The following is a 16,989-nucleotide window of genomic DNA, read 5'->3' on the forward strand; positions in this document are numbered from 1 at the left end:
TGTTTCTGGTTTACTTATGGCTTTGTCTGCACATCGCAGGGCTTGCACCTGCATTAGTGGACGACACGATGATAGCTGGAAGTTTCCCTCACAGATTCATATCGGTTTTTAATGAAGTGCCGCCTGAGGGCCTAGAGATCACAGACGCCCAACACTGACTTTCATCCCTGTACCTTGCACACATATGTAGATATTACTACATAGGACAGATGATGAAATCATCGGTCTTTGCAGTTCTACAGTGAGGAACAGCGATCTGCAGTGGTGAACCTCTGCCGCTCTAAGATGCTCCTTTTATACTCATTCATGGTACTTTTCCAGGGCTTTGTTGAGGCATGTCGCTGCTGCCGTAGTCAGAATGGACTGATAGTTTTCTGAAAGTGTTACATTTTCTCTGTTTGTTGTTTTCTACTTAACTGTCAATCAAATCTAGCTTTCAGAGATTTGAAAATCACCATTTTATTAACATTTTACACAACATCCAAACTTTATGGGAAGTGGGGTTGTAATTTTACTAAACATTCCTTCTGGTTGTGTGTGTGTAGTGGAGGTGGGTTTACAGGTGGTTGTAACATAAAATGGAGAGGCTCATTTGGGAAAACGCCTTCTCTTCCTGCACGAAAACTGTAAGATTAGGAAAAAGGCAGTGCATTGGTAGAGCTTTATTCTGAAACTGGAACAAGCACATTTCATCAAATGAAGAACAAATAATGAAGAGAGCGCAAGGTGGCCACCTCTGCGTGGGAAGGAAAATCGATTTCACCAAGTCTGCACAGATTCTCAGCCTGGCTGAAACAATCGCTTCAAGGACCGCTCAAATGCCACGACGTGACAGCGCAGAGTGACATCTAGTGGGCCCACAAGGTGCTGTAACACTGCACGCACACTGGAGCTCGCTGGGTGATGGTGCAACCATCAGCTCCAGCAGACTGAAAACATATAAAATATAAATAAGGGCGACCAGTTATTTTCAACGCTAGAAAAATTCTCAGTATTTAACATCTGCTTAGCTTACAAGTCCAAATCCTATCTTGTGTCTTACAATTCATCAGGCATCATGTTGTGCTTACCCTTTTTATAACGTAACAATAAATCGTTCTGCACCATAAAGAGAAAATGAAAGAGAAAAGAATGATTTCCAGTAAGTCATCTGAGAAAGCCAGCAAAGCTGCACGTCTGCCCAGTTTTGTGTGATTCCACGTTTCGCTTGCTTCTCTTGCGGGAGCCAGAAGCACAAATGCATGGCGGGTCAGTTCTGAGAAGCAGCAGGGCTGCAGTCATGGCCAGCTCAGTCCACTCAAAACCACTGACCCGTCTGTAGACAGGAAAGGCCTCAGAGCCAGATCAGCACCAGTGCAGCCTGCATTTCAGAGGTAACCGTCACACTCCTGCAGCTCAATGTTAGAATTGGACATTTTGGTGACTGATGTCTGATGTCACAGTAAAGCCAGGAGAAGATGATCAGAGAGACGCTGCAGTGTTTTCATATAAAACACAGGATCAAAGATAAGGAGCGCATCGTTTTCTTTCTTTCAGTTTTTCCTGGACAAAGTGCCGTGTACTACAACCCTGCTGATAAGTACGCATGCACATCGATGATGTTCATCGGGCTTTTCTCAGTCAGGTGAGCGGATGAACTAACAGACGTAAAACTCTCTTTACATAAAAAAAATACACTTTTTTTCTTTTTAGAATAAATCTAAGCCCATGCACAACATATTCAGAATATTTAGAGCAAAAAAAGAAATTACAAATCTTAAACCTCTGACCGAGCCTCAATGAGAGATGAGGCACTAGGAAAAAACTTGGGTAACGGAGGTTTTCCATTAAGAATAAAGGACATTACATGTTCATGTAATAAAACATAATGCATAAACTTGTATAGGCACAGTGGAGACGTGCTGGAGGAAATGTGTAGGTAAGACAGCATGGTTCCAGTCAGGGCTTTAAAGCAACCCTCAGAGGCGGGTTTGTGGTTTCAGTGTCTCTAGCCCTTTTTTCTCCTCTTTTTTTCCTCTATTTCCCATAAAATTTCTTGTTGAGCAGGAAAATGAGCAGGTTGACATTAATGGTGGCCCGGTCGAAGAGCTTCATCACTGCCACGCCTTCATACTGCAGCTGGAGCAGATCCTGTGAAACAAAAACCCAAAGAGCTCAACCAAAACACTTGGCAGGAACACGTCGCTGGTCAAGCTACTGCGAGAAGAGCCAACGAAGCTGAGAAAGGCAACGCTACCTGATATTCTAACTGTAGCGTCTCCAAGTGGACGCCCATGAACTTGGCCTTCACGTCAAACACTCCGACCGTCTCTGATGGGGAAATCTCGAAAATGGCATTCTTGAACCTGCGATGGGAAAGAGCAGAAGATGGCTGTTTAAAGCAGAAAGCAGAGGAACGGCAGACATGAAGACTTCTAACCTTGGGGTGTTCATTAAGCTAACTGTATACGTGATCAGCTGCACAACTCACTGGTTGGGCTGCAGGTCCTCTATGGAGATCAGCACGCCCTTTTCGTGCAGGCGGGCGGCTGTGTATTTCTGAGAAACCTGTTTGCTCTTCTTAGCCTTGTTGTCGCCTGGTTTCTTTGACAACCTGAGAAGAAAGACACACAAGTGTACAATAAAAGCAGCTCTCAGCACAGACTTCAAGGCTCACTATTGTATTCTGGGCTGTGACATTCAGACTTTAAAAACACTGAAGCCAATGATGCACGGTCACCATGCAGCAGACTACGCATCGCAAGTCGCCTACATGCATTTAAATGGAGGAAAAGAACAAAGCCTTTATGCTGTATGTAACGACAGCATAAAGCTGTAAAACATCACATTCACAGAGTTCAAACAGCCAAAAGACGCATTAAGGAGACGAACAGACAGGATCTTGATGTAAATTTGACCGAGCAGCCCACGCCACTGCCTGTGTTTCTGTTATGGGCGGATAGATTTTATCCATGAGCCTCAAACATCAGCTTGTGTTAACAAACGCTCACACTGAGCTGATGATGAGAACAAGCCTGAAGGTTGCACATCAGCTCAAGAGCATGTTCAGTTTCTGTTTCTTTGTTTTCCCCCTGCAGAGGTCTTTCTGCCACACCAACAGTAAGAGGAGATGCTGGGCAGGCCAAGAACTCATCTTTAATCCCCCAGGAAAAGATTATGAAGCTCAACCTGCCTCAAACCTTCAGAGGCAACGATGGTCCGTTAAAAACACATCTGGCAGCTATAAAACGCTCTCTGATTAGAGATTAAAAAACAAAAACAAGGAGTCCAAGGACCAGTGTGAGACACTGGCTCCTATTTCTGGTTTTGAGACAAATCAGACGTGAGCTGTAAGCTCGTCTGTGGAGGGAAAGGATACAGGATGTGACATTTTCAGGTCACGTCTGAAGCTCATTTACACTGGACATTTGAATGCAGCTGACAGGATGTTTCAGACGTCCCACTGAGGTTTGCACTGACAAACGCACAACTTTACCAATATGTAGGTGACAAACTTGAGCTGCACCGTATCCCCAGCAGCAGTGCACACAGTGACAAACAGCAGACAGTGGAGGTCACTCACTTGCCCTTGCTGGCCAGGTTGTCCATGCAGGTCTTGATGTACTGATTGTAGGAGTCAATTTGCACGTTGTAAAAGTTGGTCTTTGAATTCAGGGCGGCGTTGGTCTGCTGAAGCTTCACCAGCTCGGCTTTCCTCCGCTGCCGATACCGTCTCTGATTCCTGATGTCCTGCAGACATTGAAACGACAACCCGTGAGGCAGCCTCTCTTTTATTTGTCCACTTGAAGGGACGAGCGGTTTATTTTACCTTGGCGATGTCATTGATGAGGTCCTGATAACGGTTCTCCGGGTGGACCTTCCCCAGCTCTGCCAGCCTCTGCAGGTTACTCTTGATCTTGTCCTTCTTGCCCTGCAGGGTCAGGCTGTCGTCCACCACCGGTTTGACCTGCTTCATCTTCTCTGGCGTGTTGGCATCTCTGATTGCTCTCCTCTGCATGGCCCGCTGGTACTCTGCCTCCTGCACATTATGTTCAGAGTCTTTAAAACTGTGACTAACAAAAGTGGCAGCAGTAATACTGTCACACTACTAGTAGTCAGTTTTTCTTTTAATTTCCCATAAACTTCACTCCTTTAGATTGAAAGAGGATGTTACCAAATATGTGGCTATTGCAGTTTTGTGTTAGTAATTCATCAACTACAGGACAAAGAGTCACGTGTAAAAGTCAGTTCCTGTTTTGGGTCATAAGGCAGCTCAGTAGTTTTCCGCTCAGATAAAACATGCTGAGTAGACATGTCTCAGGGCCATCTGCTGAGATGTTGACTTGGTTACAGTCATCACCCATCCAGATAACTGAGAGCTGGAGCAGAAACACACAACGTCCCCACCTGCTCTGGGCTGGCTGTTGAGTCCAGGATCTCGGTCAGAGTCTCCCCAGGCTGGAACCGGATCACATCCACAATGAGCCTCTTGGTGCTGGAGAGAGAAACACAAAGACGGAGATGTGAGAAATCGAAGAGATCCAACAAACAGCAAGCTGCTGACTTGGACTCTGCGGTCTGAACTCACTTTAGCAGGAGCGTCTTTGCGTCCATCTCAGCATTGGCCTCACCGGGGACATCGAATTTATTCGTGAGAGTGAGCGACACTTCGGTCTTGCCCATCAGCTCTTTGTTGGGGTCGTCAGCGGGGAGAGGATTTTCACCTGAGTGCAACAGAAAGCAAGGCATCGTAAACTACCGACGAGTTCCAGACCGGTGGATGTCCTGGGTTTAGACATCCACCGTTTCAGACAGAACTGTTGTTTCCACACAAATGTTCCCTGCCAGCATATTTTAGGCCAGAGGACGTCCAAAAGCTGGGATATGGAAAACCAAAGAGCCATGTTGGAGGAAAACCTTCTGTGGTTACGTTTTAAGGTGGAGCCACGCTCAGCGGCACATTTGAAGTCGTTTACAGATAAATGTTGGTAGAGTGGAATCTAAGGTCCCGTAAACTGAAACCTTTAGTTGGCCTTGAAAGCTTGACCCAGACAGACGCTTGCTTCCTGACAGGGTCTTAGTCACAAATATGTTTCACTGGGTTTTGCAACCCAGGGGTTTCTTGTAGTTTTGAAATGATAAGTGCTACAACCTTCTAGCCAACCTCACATACTCGCTCTTGTGATTTCACCCTCCCTGTGATCGTCCTTTGGAACAAGACTGAAAACATGATCTTCAATCAGCCTGTCTGCTCTGCCACCCAGAGTGTGAATACACACCTCACACTATCACACTATAGCTAGTTAATGTGAGCATACGCAATTCATGTTAAATAATAAAAACATACCGTATGTCTTCTTAGTGTACAGAGGCATGTGGTGTGTTTGGCATCAAGCTTACAACCCACAATAAAAATGAGCAAACATTAATGAACCTTAGTCTGTAAAAACAGCTGTTTTTGGTAAAAAATGAAGTTTTTTGTTGTTCTTTTAAATATTTGCTGTTCACCAGTTATATATATTATATTATATATACATATACAGCAGTTTGCCACTTCCAGTGGTTTTGTTCATTTTGGTTTTTCTTATTACTGTTAATTCTTAATATTACAAAAAAATGACAAAGCTCACCAATGAGGGACTCCACAGTGGGAACCTCGCCTAGGTCCTCAAGCAGCTCGTGGATGGAGTCATTGTGCTCTGGGGCGATGGCATCCTGATGGTCCAGCAGCAGCTAAGGATACAAATTCAAGTACCCAATCAGTGTTCGTACTGTACAGGCGAAACTTTTCAAAACCACCTTAAAGCGAGCGCTTTGGCACGTCAGTCTCAGTCAGTGACTTAATCCTGAGAGATAAATGGATGAATGAGGTGATTCAAACTCACTGTGTGAGTGTTAATAATCTCTCCAATGGAGATGTAGATGACAGGTTTGGTGACTGTGACCAAGTCTGAGTACTGATCCACGTTGAACTTGTCTTCAAGTGAGGGGACATCGCACGCTGCCAGAAAGAAGCGCCTGTGACAGAAGACAGAAGGAGAACGTCACGAGGAACAGAAACGGCAACAAAGTAACAGCTTTGGTTGTTATTTATCTGATCTACGTGCACACATTCATAATCGTATCAGACCTGAACTTCTGGTAGGAGGTGCTAAGGTATTCGTTGATGGGATTGAGGTGGGCGTTATCTCCCAGGAACATCTTGTTGGAGGCGGCGTGCTGCAGCATCTTGGCCACAGAGCCCAGGTTCCGTCGCTGCTCGGTGGTCAGCTGACCACCAGCAGACATCTCGATGATGTCAAAGGCATCGGGTGCCACGATGGCCGGGTTCATGTAGCGGTAATACAAAAGGTTGCCCACAATCTGAAAGTTTCAAAGTAAACTTGATGATCACCAGCAGAAAATCAGCAGCATTTCAAAGCTTTGTCTTAATTATGAAGAAAACTATTAGACAAAGAAAGTTTGGGATCTAAAACCTCAAAGACTGGAAAACACTAACTGAGCAACAACAGGTATCAACAGGTATGACTTCATCAGATTTAATGTTAATTACATAGAAAGGAGGCATTAACCCAAGACTGTATATGCTGTTGTGGTTGGAACCCCTCCACTTTAAGATCATTAGTCATGAGGGTAATGAACAGACTCCCAGGATAAGTGCTAGTGTGTCATGCAGAAGAGCGCTTAAAAGTGTAAGGAACAAGTGGAGCAGTAAGAGAAGGAGAGCCAGAAGAGTGGCACGGCTCACCTTCGTGTCAGCAGTTGGCCGTAACGTGGAAAGAAAGGATGGAGCTGGTTGGTGAGGCGGGGAGAGAAGAGCAACAGCAGAGTACGGAGAAAAAAAAAGGAAAGAGAGTAAAACAAACAGTGAAAATAGAGCCAAGCAAATGATTGGTGAAGAAGGCTGGAGAAGAGAAGCTTATGAAAGATCCAGGTCAAAGGTCAGAGTGTGAAAGAGTGAGCTCTATGCAGAGTGCTTTCTGTGTAGCATGGTTGAACATGTAATGTTCTTAGGGCCACACATCTCTGTCAGCAGCACTGTCAGTTTTACACTGAGAGCATGGGCACAGACAGCACAGGAACAGACGGCATGGGCACAGACGGCACTGGCACAGACGGCACGGGCACAGACGGCACGGGCACAGACGGCACAGGAACAGACGGCACGGGCACAGACGGCACAGCACTGGCACAGACGGCACAGGCACAGATGGCACAGGAACAGACGGCACAGGAACAGACGGCACAGCACGGGCACAGCACAGGCACAGACGGCACAGGCACAGACGGCACAGGGACAGACGGCACTGGCACAGACGGCACAGGGACAGACAGCACAGGGACAGACAGCACAGGGACAGACAGCACAGGAACAGACGGCACGGGCACAGACGGCACAGCATTGGCACAGACGGCATGGGCACAGACGGCACAGCACTAGCACAGACGGCACAGGAACGCACAGCACTGGCACAGACGGCACAGGAACAGACGGCACAGGCACAGACGGCACAGGAACAGACGGCACAGGAACAGACGGCAGGGGCACAGACGGCACGGGCACAGACGGCACAGCATTGGCACAGACGGCACAGGCACAGACGGCACAGCACTGGCACAGACGGCACAGGCACAGACGGCACAGGAACAGACGGCACAGCACGGGCACAGCACAGGCACAGACGGCACAGGCACAGACGGCACAGGGACAGACGGCACAGGGACAGGCGGCACAGGGACAGAGGCGGCACGGGCACAGACGGCACAGGAACAGGCGGCACAGCACGGGCACAGCACAGGCACAGACGGCACAGGCACAGACGGCACAGGGACAGACGGCACAGGGCACAGCACTGGCACAGACGGCACAGGAACAGACGGCACAGCACGGGCACAGGCACAGGCACAGACGGCACAGGAACAGACGGCACAGGAACAGACGGCAGGGGCACAGACAGCAGGGTCACAGACGGCACGGGCACAGACGGCACGGGCACAGACGGCACGGGCACAGACGGCACAGCATTGGCACAGACGGCACAGGCACAGACGGCACAGCACTAGCACAGACGGCACAGGCACAGACGGCACAGGCACAGACGGCACAGCACGGGCACAGCACAGGCACAGACGGCACAGGCACAGACGGCACAGGGACAGACGGCACAGGGACAGACGGCACGGGCACAGACGGCACAGCATTGGCACAGACGGCATGGGCACAGACGGCACGGGCACAGACGGCACAGCACAGGCACAGACGGCACAGCACGGGCACAGCACAGGCACAGCCGGCACAGGAACAGACGGCAGGGGCACAGACGGCACAGGCACAGACGGCACAGGCACAGACAGACACGACTAAAGTAGTCTGCATGATTCACGCTTCAAAATAACACCTGCTGGGTGTTAGCATAATGCTAACATGCTTCGTCCTGTCTGAAACACATTTAAGCTGCTCCTCCCACCGTGTGAGATAACGTTCTCCTGATTGGCTGCCCCTCACGGATAAACAAGAGCATTAAGCTTGCAAATGACAGATGCAAACCTTGAGCAGCTCGTCCTCCGTAGCATCTGGGAACTTTTCATGCAGAGTGTCCTTCAGCACTTTGGAGATGAACCGCATCCCGTATCTGAAATAAAACACACAGATGCTGTGACACAAGCCAGGGGTGGACACTGAAAAAACAAACAAACTAAAAAATGTGATCCAAACAGTGACGTTGGGAGCAACGTACGGAATCTTTTCCACAGAGACGATTATGGCAGACAGGAATTTGTCAGTGATTGTCTTCATGTTCTTGATGGAGGCTTCCAGTCTGGTCCTCACCTCCTCGTGGCTCATGGCCTGCTCCGGAGTGACGTCATAAGGCAGCTTACTGTAAACAGCAGTATGAGGGAGGATGCATAGAATAAGGTTAATGTAGTTAAATGTGTAAGGTAGTGTTCTTTAAAATGTTGTTATTGTGCAGCTGCAGGTGGTGTCTCTGAGTTTTCAGAGAACAAGATGCTGGAGGACACCTCCACCTCACCTGGCCTCTCCAGTCTGAGACTCCATCTGGTTCACCCAACCCTTGTAGATGTCCACTGGGTCGGTCTTGATGTTTAGCGTTTTGTCATCCATGATCTCCTTGACAACTGGCGCCAGGATCTGCCGCAGTGCATTCTGCCCCCTTGCACCTCTGTGGAAGCTCACTACCATCTTGATTACGGTAGGATTTCCAGTGACGATCTCCTTCATCTGGTCCACTTTTGACCTGCACACAGTTGTTGATGACAAGTCTTTTATTGAATTTAAGACATTTCTTTGTGAATTAGAAAGGTCATCGGGTTTCTCACTTGATCTCCTCCTGCAGGGCAGTCTTGAAGAGCTTGAGTAGCAGGTACTCCTCTCTCTGGTTTGATGCATAGTTATACAGAGTGAAGATTACAGAGTCCATGAACTTGGTGGATTTATTCTGTGGCATCTGGAAGATCAGCTTGGCGAGATACGTGGGGTTGGTCTGAAAGGACGCAGAAAATTCAACAACCTTACAGTATGTATCCACGGTAACACGCTGTGAGGATACTGTGATGCTCAGTGGTTTGTATGACAATGATTACAGCATCTCTAAGAGAAGGAAAAAAGCAAGACTTCTATATGCATGTCAGATCTGTTCACATTACTCTCATTCATCTAAAGACGCGACTCTGAGAGTCAAACTGGTGGAAACTTCTGCTCCCTCTGTGCATTAGTGTCAGCAGATCCAAAAGTGAAGCACATAGGTGGATTTGCTCTGTAGCAAAGACATCAAAGCACAGCGATGTCCTGGGTTCTTACCTGTAACAGGTAGAAGAGGTACTGGTAGGCTTCCAGTTTAAGCCGCTTTTCTTTGCTTAGAGCCTTCAGGCCTCCCTTCTGCTTGGTCATCATCATCATGTCCGACAGCTGGCCCTTGTTCTTCTTGGTCAGCTTTTTACTGTGGGACACCACCTCCTGCAACGTGATCTTGTTCTTCACCAGCAGGCCAATCTTGATGTCCATCAGGTTCAGGTCGTTCTCCAGCTGCTGGTTGGAACGGATGTTGGTGACCACCTCCTCACGAAGCCGCATCAGTTCCAACTCCTCCTGGAAGTCCTGGTCACTGTGGTCCAGCAGGTGGACGAACTTCCTCACCACCCCCATCGGAGGATTGTCAGCGCTGACTGGAGACAAATAAGGAACATGTCAGGTGACCCCCTAAATCGTGAAAAGTTGGTGTGACAGCTCAGGTCCTGCTTACTCAAAGTCTTGTAGTCGTCCCTGGCCTTGTTGGCTCTGATGAAAGCCTGAATCTTCACCACATCATCGATCTGTAAGTGAAAACAGCAATCGCTCGCTTGATCATTACAAACAGCTCCAAAGGGACCCGCAGAGGGTCGCATGTGTCAAAGTGCTAAATGAGCCAAACGCCTGGAACGCCACAGGAGCCAGAGGAAATGTCAGAGGAGATTTATGTCCCAGTAAAAAAGCTTTCATTAAATAACAAGTAATCTGTTTATGTCAATGTAAATTGTGGCAGAGAATGAACAATGACTTCTGTGGAACGTCCCACGGCAGCTCATTTGACAGAGGCTGAAACAAATAATACTAACGTGATCTTCAAAGTACTTCAGACGATCCTTATACTTCTTACGAGCTTGATGCATCCGAACCATGGACTGGATCTGAGAGAGACAAAAGGAATGCGTTAGTTTCACACGTATTTAATCTCACACAGACGAATGGAACTGCAGACCAAGTTTACCTTGACGGCCTCAGCAGTGTGGTCTTTCAGGTACTCCTTACGGTCTTTGAACGCCTTCCTCTGTTTGTAGCCTTTCCAGTGAGCCTGAGAACGAGTGAGACCAAAAATGATGACTTCTTCCATCAGGCTCATGTTTCCATCTACACACAAACGTGATGGCAGTAAACATAGCTATATCACCTGTATACAGGTAACAGCAGGGTCTTGGGATTTCAGGAACTCCATCCTCTCCTTTTGGCCTTTTCGGACCAGATAGCCACGGCAGCGGGCTTGTAACTTGGTTATTAGAGTTTCATTGGCCAGCCACAGCTGCTCTCGATTGTAGGCCGTGGTTACCCCGGAGACCACGCCCTGACAGGCAGAAGAAAACAAAGAGTTAAAAGGTGTGTTAAACAGCCGGGAACCCGCAGAGCTTCCCTGGGAGAGACACCGACCTGGATGTCCTCCTTGTTGAGCTGAGTGTTGTTCTGAATGAAGTTCTCTGGCTCCACCCAGGTGCCCTCCTTGGTTTGCAGGTTGTAGTAATAGTTGTGTCCTCCCTTGACCCAGTGTTTCACCCACTCACTGCCATTATCACCTGGACACAGGAGGGACGGAAGCAAGATGAAAGCAAGTTTCCTCACTTAGTTGTGCTACGAAGTGTAGTAATGTGCTAGCACTTTATTTACTAGCCCTAACACAGTTCTTATCACAGCCTGAGCCTTCAACTGTATGCACTTTATATGAAGGCCAACAGGTTTGTGTCTTTTGCGAGCATAAAGGTTACACTGAAGTCATTTCTTTTGGTTTTTGTGTTTCCTTGCATAAATTCAATTGCCTGACTGGAACAAACCATTTCTATCCAAATACATCCTGACACATACAGAAAGAGAGTTCGTGAAAAGCCACACGAAATGCTCGTGCAGAAAGCTGCAGGTCCTCTAATAGTCACTTGAGCCCGAACTCCCTGTTCCCCTTTTAATAGATATTTAATAGATATTAAGGGCACTGATACAGTAATACCTACCTACCCATCAGTAATTCTATCACTATATTTGTGTCTTAGAAATAATCAGCAGGTAAGTCCATGCACCTGTACAGCTGATACCTTTGTACTCCACCCTCCTAACACTAAAACCTCACTATGCACAACACGGTGTCTCCATCTTTTATATACAGTCTGTGTTACTTATTTCAAGTGTTGCGAGTTTCATCAAAACGCCACATCACTAATCCGTCTCAGGCTCCTCACCTTCTTTCTTTTTCTCCTGTTTGATCTTGGCCAGGTCGTCCTGATAGGTCTGCGCACACTCAGACGTGACGCCATACAGTCCTGCTCCGGGACTACGCAGAGCAGCCAGCGTCTGAGCTGCATCTCCGCTGTCCACCGCCTCGTTAACAGCCTGGATGGCCTGAGAGACTGCAGATACAAATGCCAGGCTTTAGCTCTCTTTAGACTACTGAAGACAAGTGTGGCATAAATGTATGTATTCTTACACTGCAAAGCCTCTTTTGTGTCCTGGTTGGCTTTCAGAATGGCATCCTGGATCTCATCCAGCCACAGCACAGCAGAAGGATCCTGTGTCTCCTGGATGAACACAGAAAAATATGTTTTGAGACAAACACAGCAAATCAAATCATAAACACGCTATTTTTAGCTCCCGTCACCTCTCTCTGAGCTGCTCACAACATAAGGATGAAGAGTGCTAACAGCAGGAAGTGCATGCTTAGATCTGAGATGACGGCCATATTAGGGACATCCCCGATCTATGACATCACAAAGAGCCAAGAATACAAAAAAAGCCTGAGCTTTTGGCTCACAGGGATTTATTCTACATATGCTGACCTGATTATGAGAAATATTCTAATCCAGCATACATGACAAAAAATAAAGTACCTTTGTAGGTTGAGCTCAACCATTAAAGAATTGTCTTCATATATCAGCATGTTCAGAGGTAAACGAGACACAAAAATGGTTAAATATTGTATTTAAAAGATACATTTTCAGAAAAACAGATTATTTTCATAACAGCTGGACAACACCTGGTAACGTCTTAGGAAAGATTCTGTAGAGATGCTTTGTTAATCCCAGAAAGCCGCTGTCGTTTATCTGTGATATTTTTATCTTATGTAAATCCTGCCGTGCTTATTTTTACTTTATGGAACATTTACATAGTGCATTCATTCACAGCTGTAGCCCAGCTGCACTCAGCATGCCATTTGTTCACCAAACCACTCCAAGACCTCGACTTCTACAATGTTGTGAGATGCAGTGGCGCACAGCAGCATCCAGATGGCGCTCTCTGCCTCTGTATAAAGAGTGCAGGTGCTGGCTGCTGCTTGTTCCCGCTGCTTTTCAGAGCCCAGTAAAAGCAGGCAGCTCATTTGGCAACAACACCCCCACCTCCTTGGTGCGCCCCGCCTCTTCACATTTAGTGCCACGCATTAAAAGGAGGTGTGAAAGAAGAGGGCGGATAAAATCTGATCCCGCATCTTGTGCAGCACGCACATGTGTGGAGTCGAACCAGCCCCGGCGTTATAGTAAATAAAGTCGTAGCTGGGATGGTGCCGATTACTGTTTGTATGTTTGCATTTTGGCGCTGTAACTGGTATTTGCAGGCGATGAGTCACTGCAGTTAGCAGGAGGCGCTAGACAGGGTGTGGTGGCAGAGTGGGCAGTGGGTGGAGGAGGAGGAGGACTTGGGTGAAAGCTTTATGAAGTTCGTCACACAATACAGGCACACTGTGGAAAGGGAGGAAGTGAAAGCTGGGTGGTGTGGAGGGGGGGGTCATAATTCATCTATCTAGACTTTTCTTCTGTACTTCCTTAGAAAACATGAATCTCTTAGCGTGAGAAACACACATGCAGAACTACAGTACAGTCTGCACACTGTAAATACTGCAGCTACAAAGTGAGGCCATAATCACATGAAGAGGATGAGGAGAGAATATTTAGCTTGTTAGTCAGTGGAGTCTGGGCAGGACTTCCTGCTGTTTATCTAGGCACAGCCCTCTGCCCACAACAGACGCCAGCCTCTGCCCAAATATCTTCTCACTAACTGTTCTGCAGAGTTAAAGGAGCGACACTAAGAAGCTAGTCGCAAACTGAACATCCAGCAGAAACCAAACAAAGTAAGCCCTGACCTCACGTTACCTGGAAACAGCCACCTTACATTCCCGCTATTCTCAGCCTCTTGGAGATATCAGCGGCGGGGAAATACCTCATTGACTTCGACCCATTGAAACCCAACAGGAAGCTTTAACCGCTTCCTGTCTTCAGCTCGTTACTTCAATCAGCCGCACTCGCCCGCTGGCACGACGAGCATGGTCAGAGTGCCCGCGGGTCTGTAATACAGCGGTCAACTTTCTGCCCTTTTATGGAAGCAAACGACTGGGACTGGCTTGTTATTTCCTATGCCTGTGAAATCAGCAGGAAAATAGCTGGCTGCTTTTCCTATCCAGGTTTTTTCCTCCCCAACCTCTCTTTTTTTGGTGGCTGTACTCAAAGTGAGTTCCCATATGATGTTTTTAAAGATTTAAAATGAACCTGATGATGTTGACTTTGAAAACATTGTGGGCAGTGACTTGATAAGAACATTTCCCTTATCAGCGTTTACACTGGACCAAAAATAGACTTCTTTCTAAAAGCAATGCAACGAGTCCACGCTTGAGAAATCTGGAGGGGACCTTTGGTCAGTGCGGACTTCCTTTGTGCACGGCAGTAAAGCTATACCCAGCTCCTGCACTCTGCCCTGCAGCTGAGCTTCAGCTTCAACAGGAAAACAGCACAAGTGTTCTGCTTGTGACATCATATGCAAACCGACTGTCTCACCACAAGCGCGCACAAACACACAAGAACCTCCACAGACTCATCATCCATCAAGTAACGATAACACAGGCAAATGAGTGAAAGAGAGCACGGGTGCCTCTCCATCAATGATCAACCAAAGAGGAGCAACAGAAACCACGTTTCAGGCCTCAGGAAAGAGTGAGAGCGAGGAGACAAGCACACACGTCCCACACAGACGTGTGACAGGAAGTGTGTGTGTGTGTGTGTGTGTGTGTGTGTGTGTGTGTGTGGGGGGGGGGGGTATACCATGGCATCAGTGTCCACTGGAATCATGCACCGCTCCGAGGACAGAGTCACATGGTGAGTCCCTGACACACACCATCACAACATTTCAATCTGAACCCTAAATCACACAATATTTGCAACAGCTGTGTTTTAATGACACAATACGATGTATGAATGATCAAACACTCCTCGTATAGCCCAGGGTCATCAGTCGAGCCAAGAGTAGCAAGTCCATCCCACCTGAATAAGACTCAATTGACTAAAATCTTCTACATGCGTCACATGTCACGTCAAATAAAACCAAAACCAAGCTTTAACTGTCTAAGCTGCAGTTAAAAAATGTAACTGTAGCCTGTTTGCATGCACTGTTTGCATAATGTTCACAGGAATACACGATACACACAAAAAGCAAATAAAGGCTCAGTGACACAGTAATTGCCATCCAAAGCCCATACTTGTGAGCAGATGCAGCCTAACACATTATTCAGTTTTGCACAGCAGAAATCAGGAACACGAGGTCCTTACATGAGCCTTCTCTCTGCGGGCCTCCAGCAGTTTGTCATGGTAGTGCTGAGCAATCGACGGGTCCACGTCTGTGAGCTTGGCTGACGGACTCTGGAGCATGGACAGCGTCTTCGTAGGATCTCCCTCATCCAGGGCTTCATTGATCAACCCAATGGCAGCAATTCCTACAAATTACAGAAGCAGACACACAGAAAGTATTGGGCTGTCTGTAAACGTGTGACTCTCATAGGACCACGACGGAAAAGGCCTTTGATATCACTCAAGATGTGGCAGTATTTGGCAAACAGGTGCACTATAACCAAACTAAAGCTAAGGAATATGACTGATAAAGGTGCTGGTTTGTTTTTAAACTTATGAATCTGCATCCAACAAGTAAGAAAGCATTTATTATATAAATACTGTTCTATTCATGAGTATGTTTGTGTTTTACCCAGAAACTCTGTTCATTTGTTTGTGGACTGGTGTCTACGAGCCCATAGCCATCAATTTTTTTAATAAATAGGGGGAGGCAGCAGTAGTGATCACACCGGGTGAGAGACACGAGTGCCAAGTTTCCAGCTCGCTCTACCTGGCTCGATCTGGCTCCATATGTCGTGTTGTTACCATGGATGAGGAAATTGGAACAAAGCTTTTTCATGTTTATGTCTGCAGCATTTTAACCAGCGAGTTTGTGGGGAGTGGCTGGGTTTGTTAGACTGCCATTTGAGGAAGTGCAATAATTGGCAGTTCAGCAGAGCCATCCACGGTGATATCGGTTAAAAGTGTGTAACTTTATATCAAAGTGTCATATCGATGACCTAGCAGCGCCAGGCGTTTATGTTTGCTAGTACACGAGCACGTCTGAGACCGTGGCACTCAATCACACTTTTAATTAGGAAGACTGTCATCAATGACAGAAACTCCTTAGAAAACAAGGATGTTCAGCATTTTTTGGATGGCATCAGAAACATCATCTCAAACTTTGCTGAAATATCATGGCTCCATAGTGTAGTGGTTTGACCCTGGTTTGATCCTGGGAGGACACACGAGATCATCAAACACACCGATCTACCAGGTGAGACACCTGTGAACAAGCGGGCAGCCAGAGGTTTCTGTCAAAGACGTAAAGGGATGCGATCGTGTGGCCTCTTACGTTCATGCTCCTCCTGCACAGCCAGGTTGACCTGGTCGATGCAGGCCTGAATGTCATTCCAGGTCAGATAGTCGGACCCTTCCTCTCTGGCTGCTGCTTTGAGACGCATCAGTTCATCCATGTATCTAAGGAGCACACGAGTAAAGAGTTTACACGTCTGCCTCGGTTCACAGACTCAAGACTTGACAAAAGACGTGTCGATGACTCCAGACGTAGGCGCTCACCTCTGAGCATACTCATCCTCAACGTTGCTGAGTCCAGTTACGGTGCTGGACAGTTGCTTCCAGAGAGCAGCTCGGTCTCCGACGTCCAGCGCCTCGTTCATTAGCACCACCGATGACAGCATCTCCACGGCAACGAGCAGCTCGGGGTGGGTAAGGTTGCCCTGCGGGACAGAAACATAAAGCACTTCATATGTAAATCTGCCATTAAAAAAAAAAAAAAAAATCACAAGAGGCAAATTATTAAAAGTCAAATGACTGTTGTTCCACGATGATTCCCACTAAAATAATCAACTACACTGTTTACTCGAT

At 47.2% G+C, this 16,989-nt stretch overlaps 1 protein-coding gene across 1 annotated transcript in view; it reads right to left on the bottom strand.

Moving 5' to 3' along the window:
- Window positions 1-642: 642 nt before the first annotated feature.
- iqgap1 (IQ motif containing GTPase activating protein 1) overlaps window positions 643-16,989 on the bottom strand; it is a 43,708-nt gene continuing 27,361 nt past the window's right edge. The window contains exons 13-37 of the mRNA XM_031756141.2: window positions 16,681-16,841; window positions 16,457-16,581; window positions 15,325-15,488; window positions 12,222-12,312; window positions 11,977-12,144; window positions 11,180-11,322; window positions 10,926-11,096; window positions 10,746-10,829; window positions 10,594-10,665; window positions 10,242-10,311; window positions 9,800-10,164; window positions 9,319-9,482; window positions 9,012-9,236; window positions 8,718-8,858; window positions 8,528-8,612; window positions 6,110-6,342; window positions 5,865-5,997; window positions 5,610-5,712; window positions 4,568-4,703; window positions 4,387-4,474; window positions 3,809-4,018; window positions 3,563-3,729; window positions 2,471-2,593; window positions 2,237-2,345; window positions 643-2,130 (exon numbers count right to left, since the gene is read on the bottom strand). Coding sequence (XP_031612001.1) covers window positions 2,017-2,130; window positions 2,237-2,345; window positions 2,471-2,593; window positions 3,563-3,729; window positions 3,809-4,018; window positions 4,387-4,474; window positions 4,568-4,703; window positions 5,610-5,712; window positions 5,865-5,997; window positions 6,110-6,342; window positions 8,528-8,612; window positions 8,718-8,858; window positions 9,012-9,236; window positions 9,319-9,482; window positions 9,800-10,164; window positions 10,242-10,311; window positions 10,594-10,665; window positions 10,746-10,829; window positions 10,926-11,096; window positions 11,180-11,322; window positions 11,977-12,144; window positions 12,222-12,312; window positions 15,325-15,488; window positions 16,457-16,581; window positions 16,681-16,841 — 3,645 coding nt within the window. The 3' untranslated portion in view covers window positions 643-2,016. The remainder of the gene's footprint in view (window positions 2,131-2,236; window positions 2,346-2,470; window positions 2,594-3,562; window positions 3,730-3,808; window positions 4,019-4,386; window positions 4,475-4,567; window positions 4,704-5,609; window positions 5,713-5,864; window positions 5,998-6,109; window positions 6,343-8,527; window positions 8,613-8,717; window positions 8,859-9,011; window positions 9,237-9,318; window positions 9,483-9,799; window positions 10,165-10,241; window positions 10,312-10,593; window positions 10,666-10,745; window positions 10,830-10,925; window positions 11,097-11,179; window positions 11,323-11,976; window positions 12,145-12,221; window positions 12,313-15,324; window positions 15,489-16,456; window positions 16,582-16,680; window positions 16,842-16,989) is intronic.

The sequence above is a fragment of the Oreochromis aureus genome, linkage group 1 (genome assembly GCF_013358895.1).
Source record: "Oreochromis aureus strain Israel breed Guangdong linkage group 1, ZZ_aureus, whole genome shotgun sequence".
NCBI classification, from domain to species: Eukaryota; Metazoa; Chordata; class Actinopteri; order Cichliformes; family Cichlidae; genus Oreochromis; species Oreochromis aureus.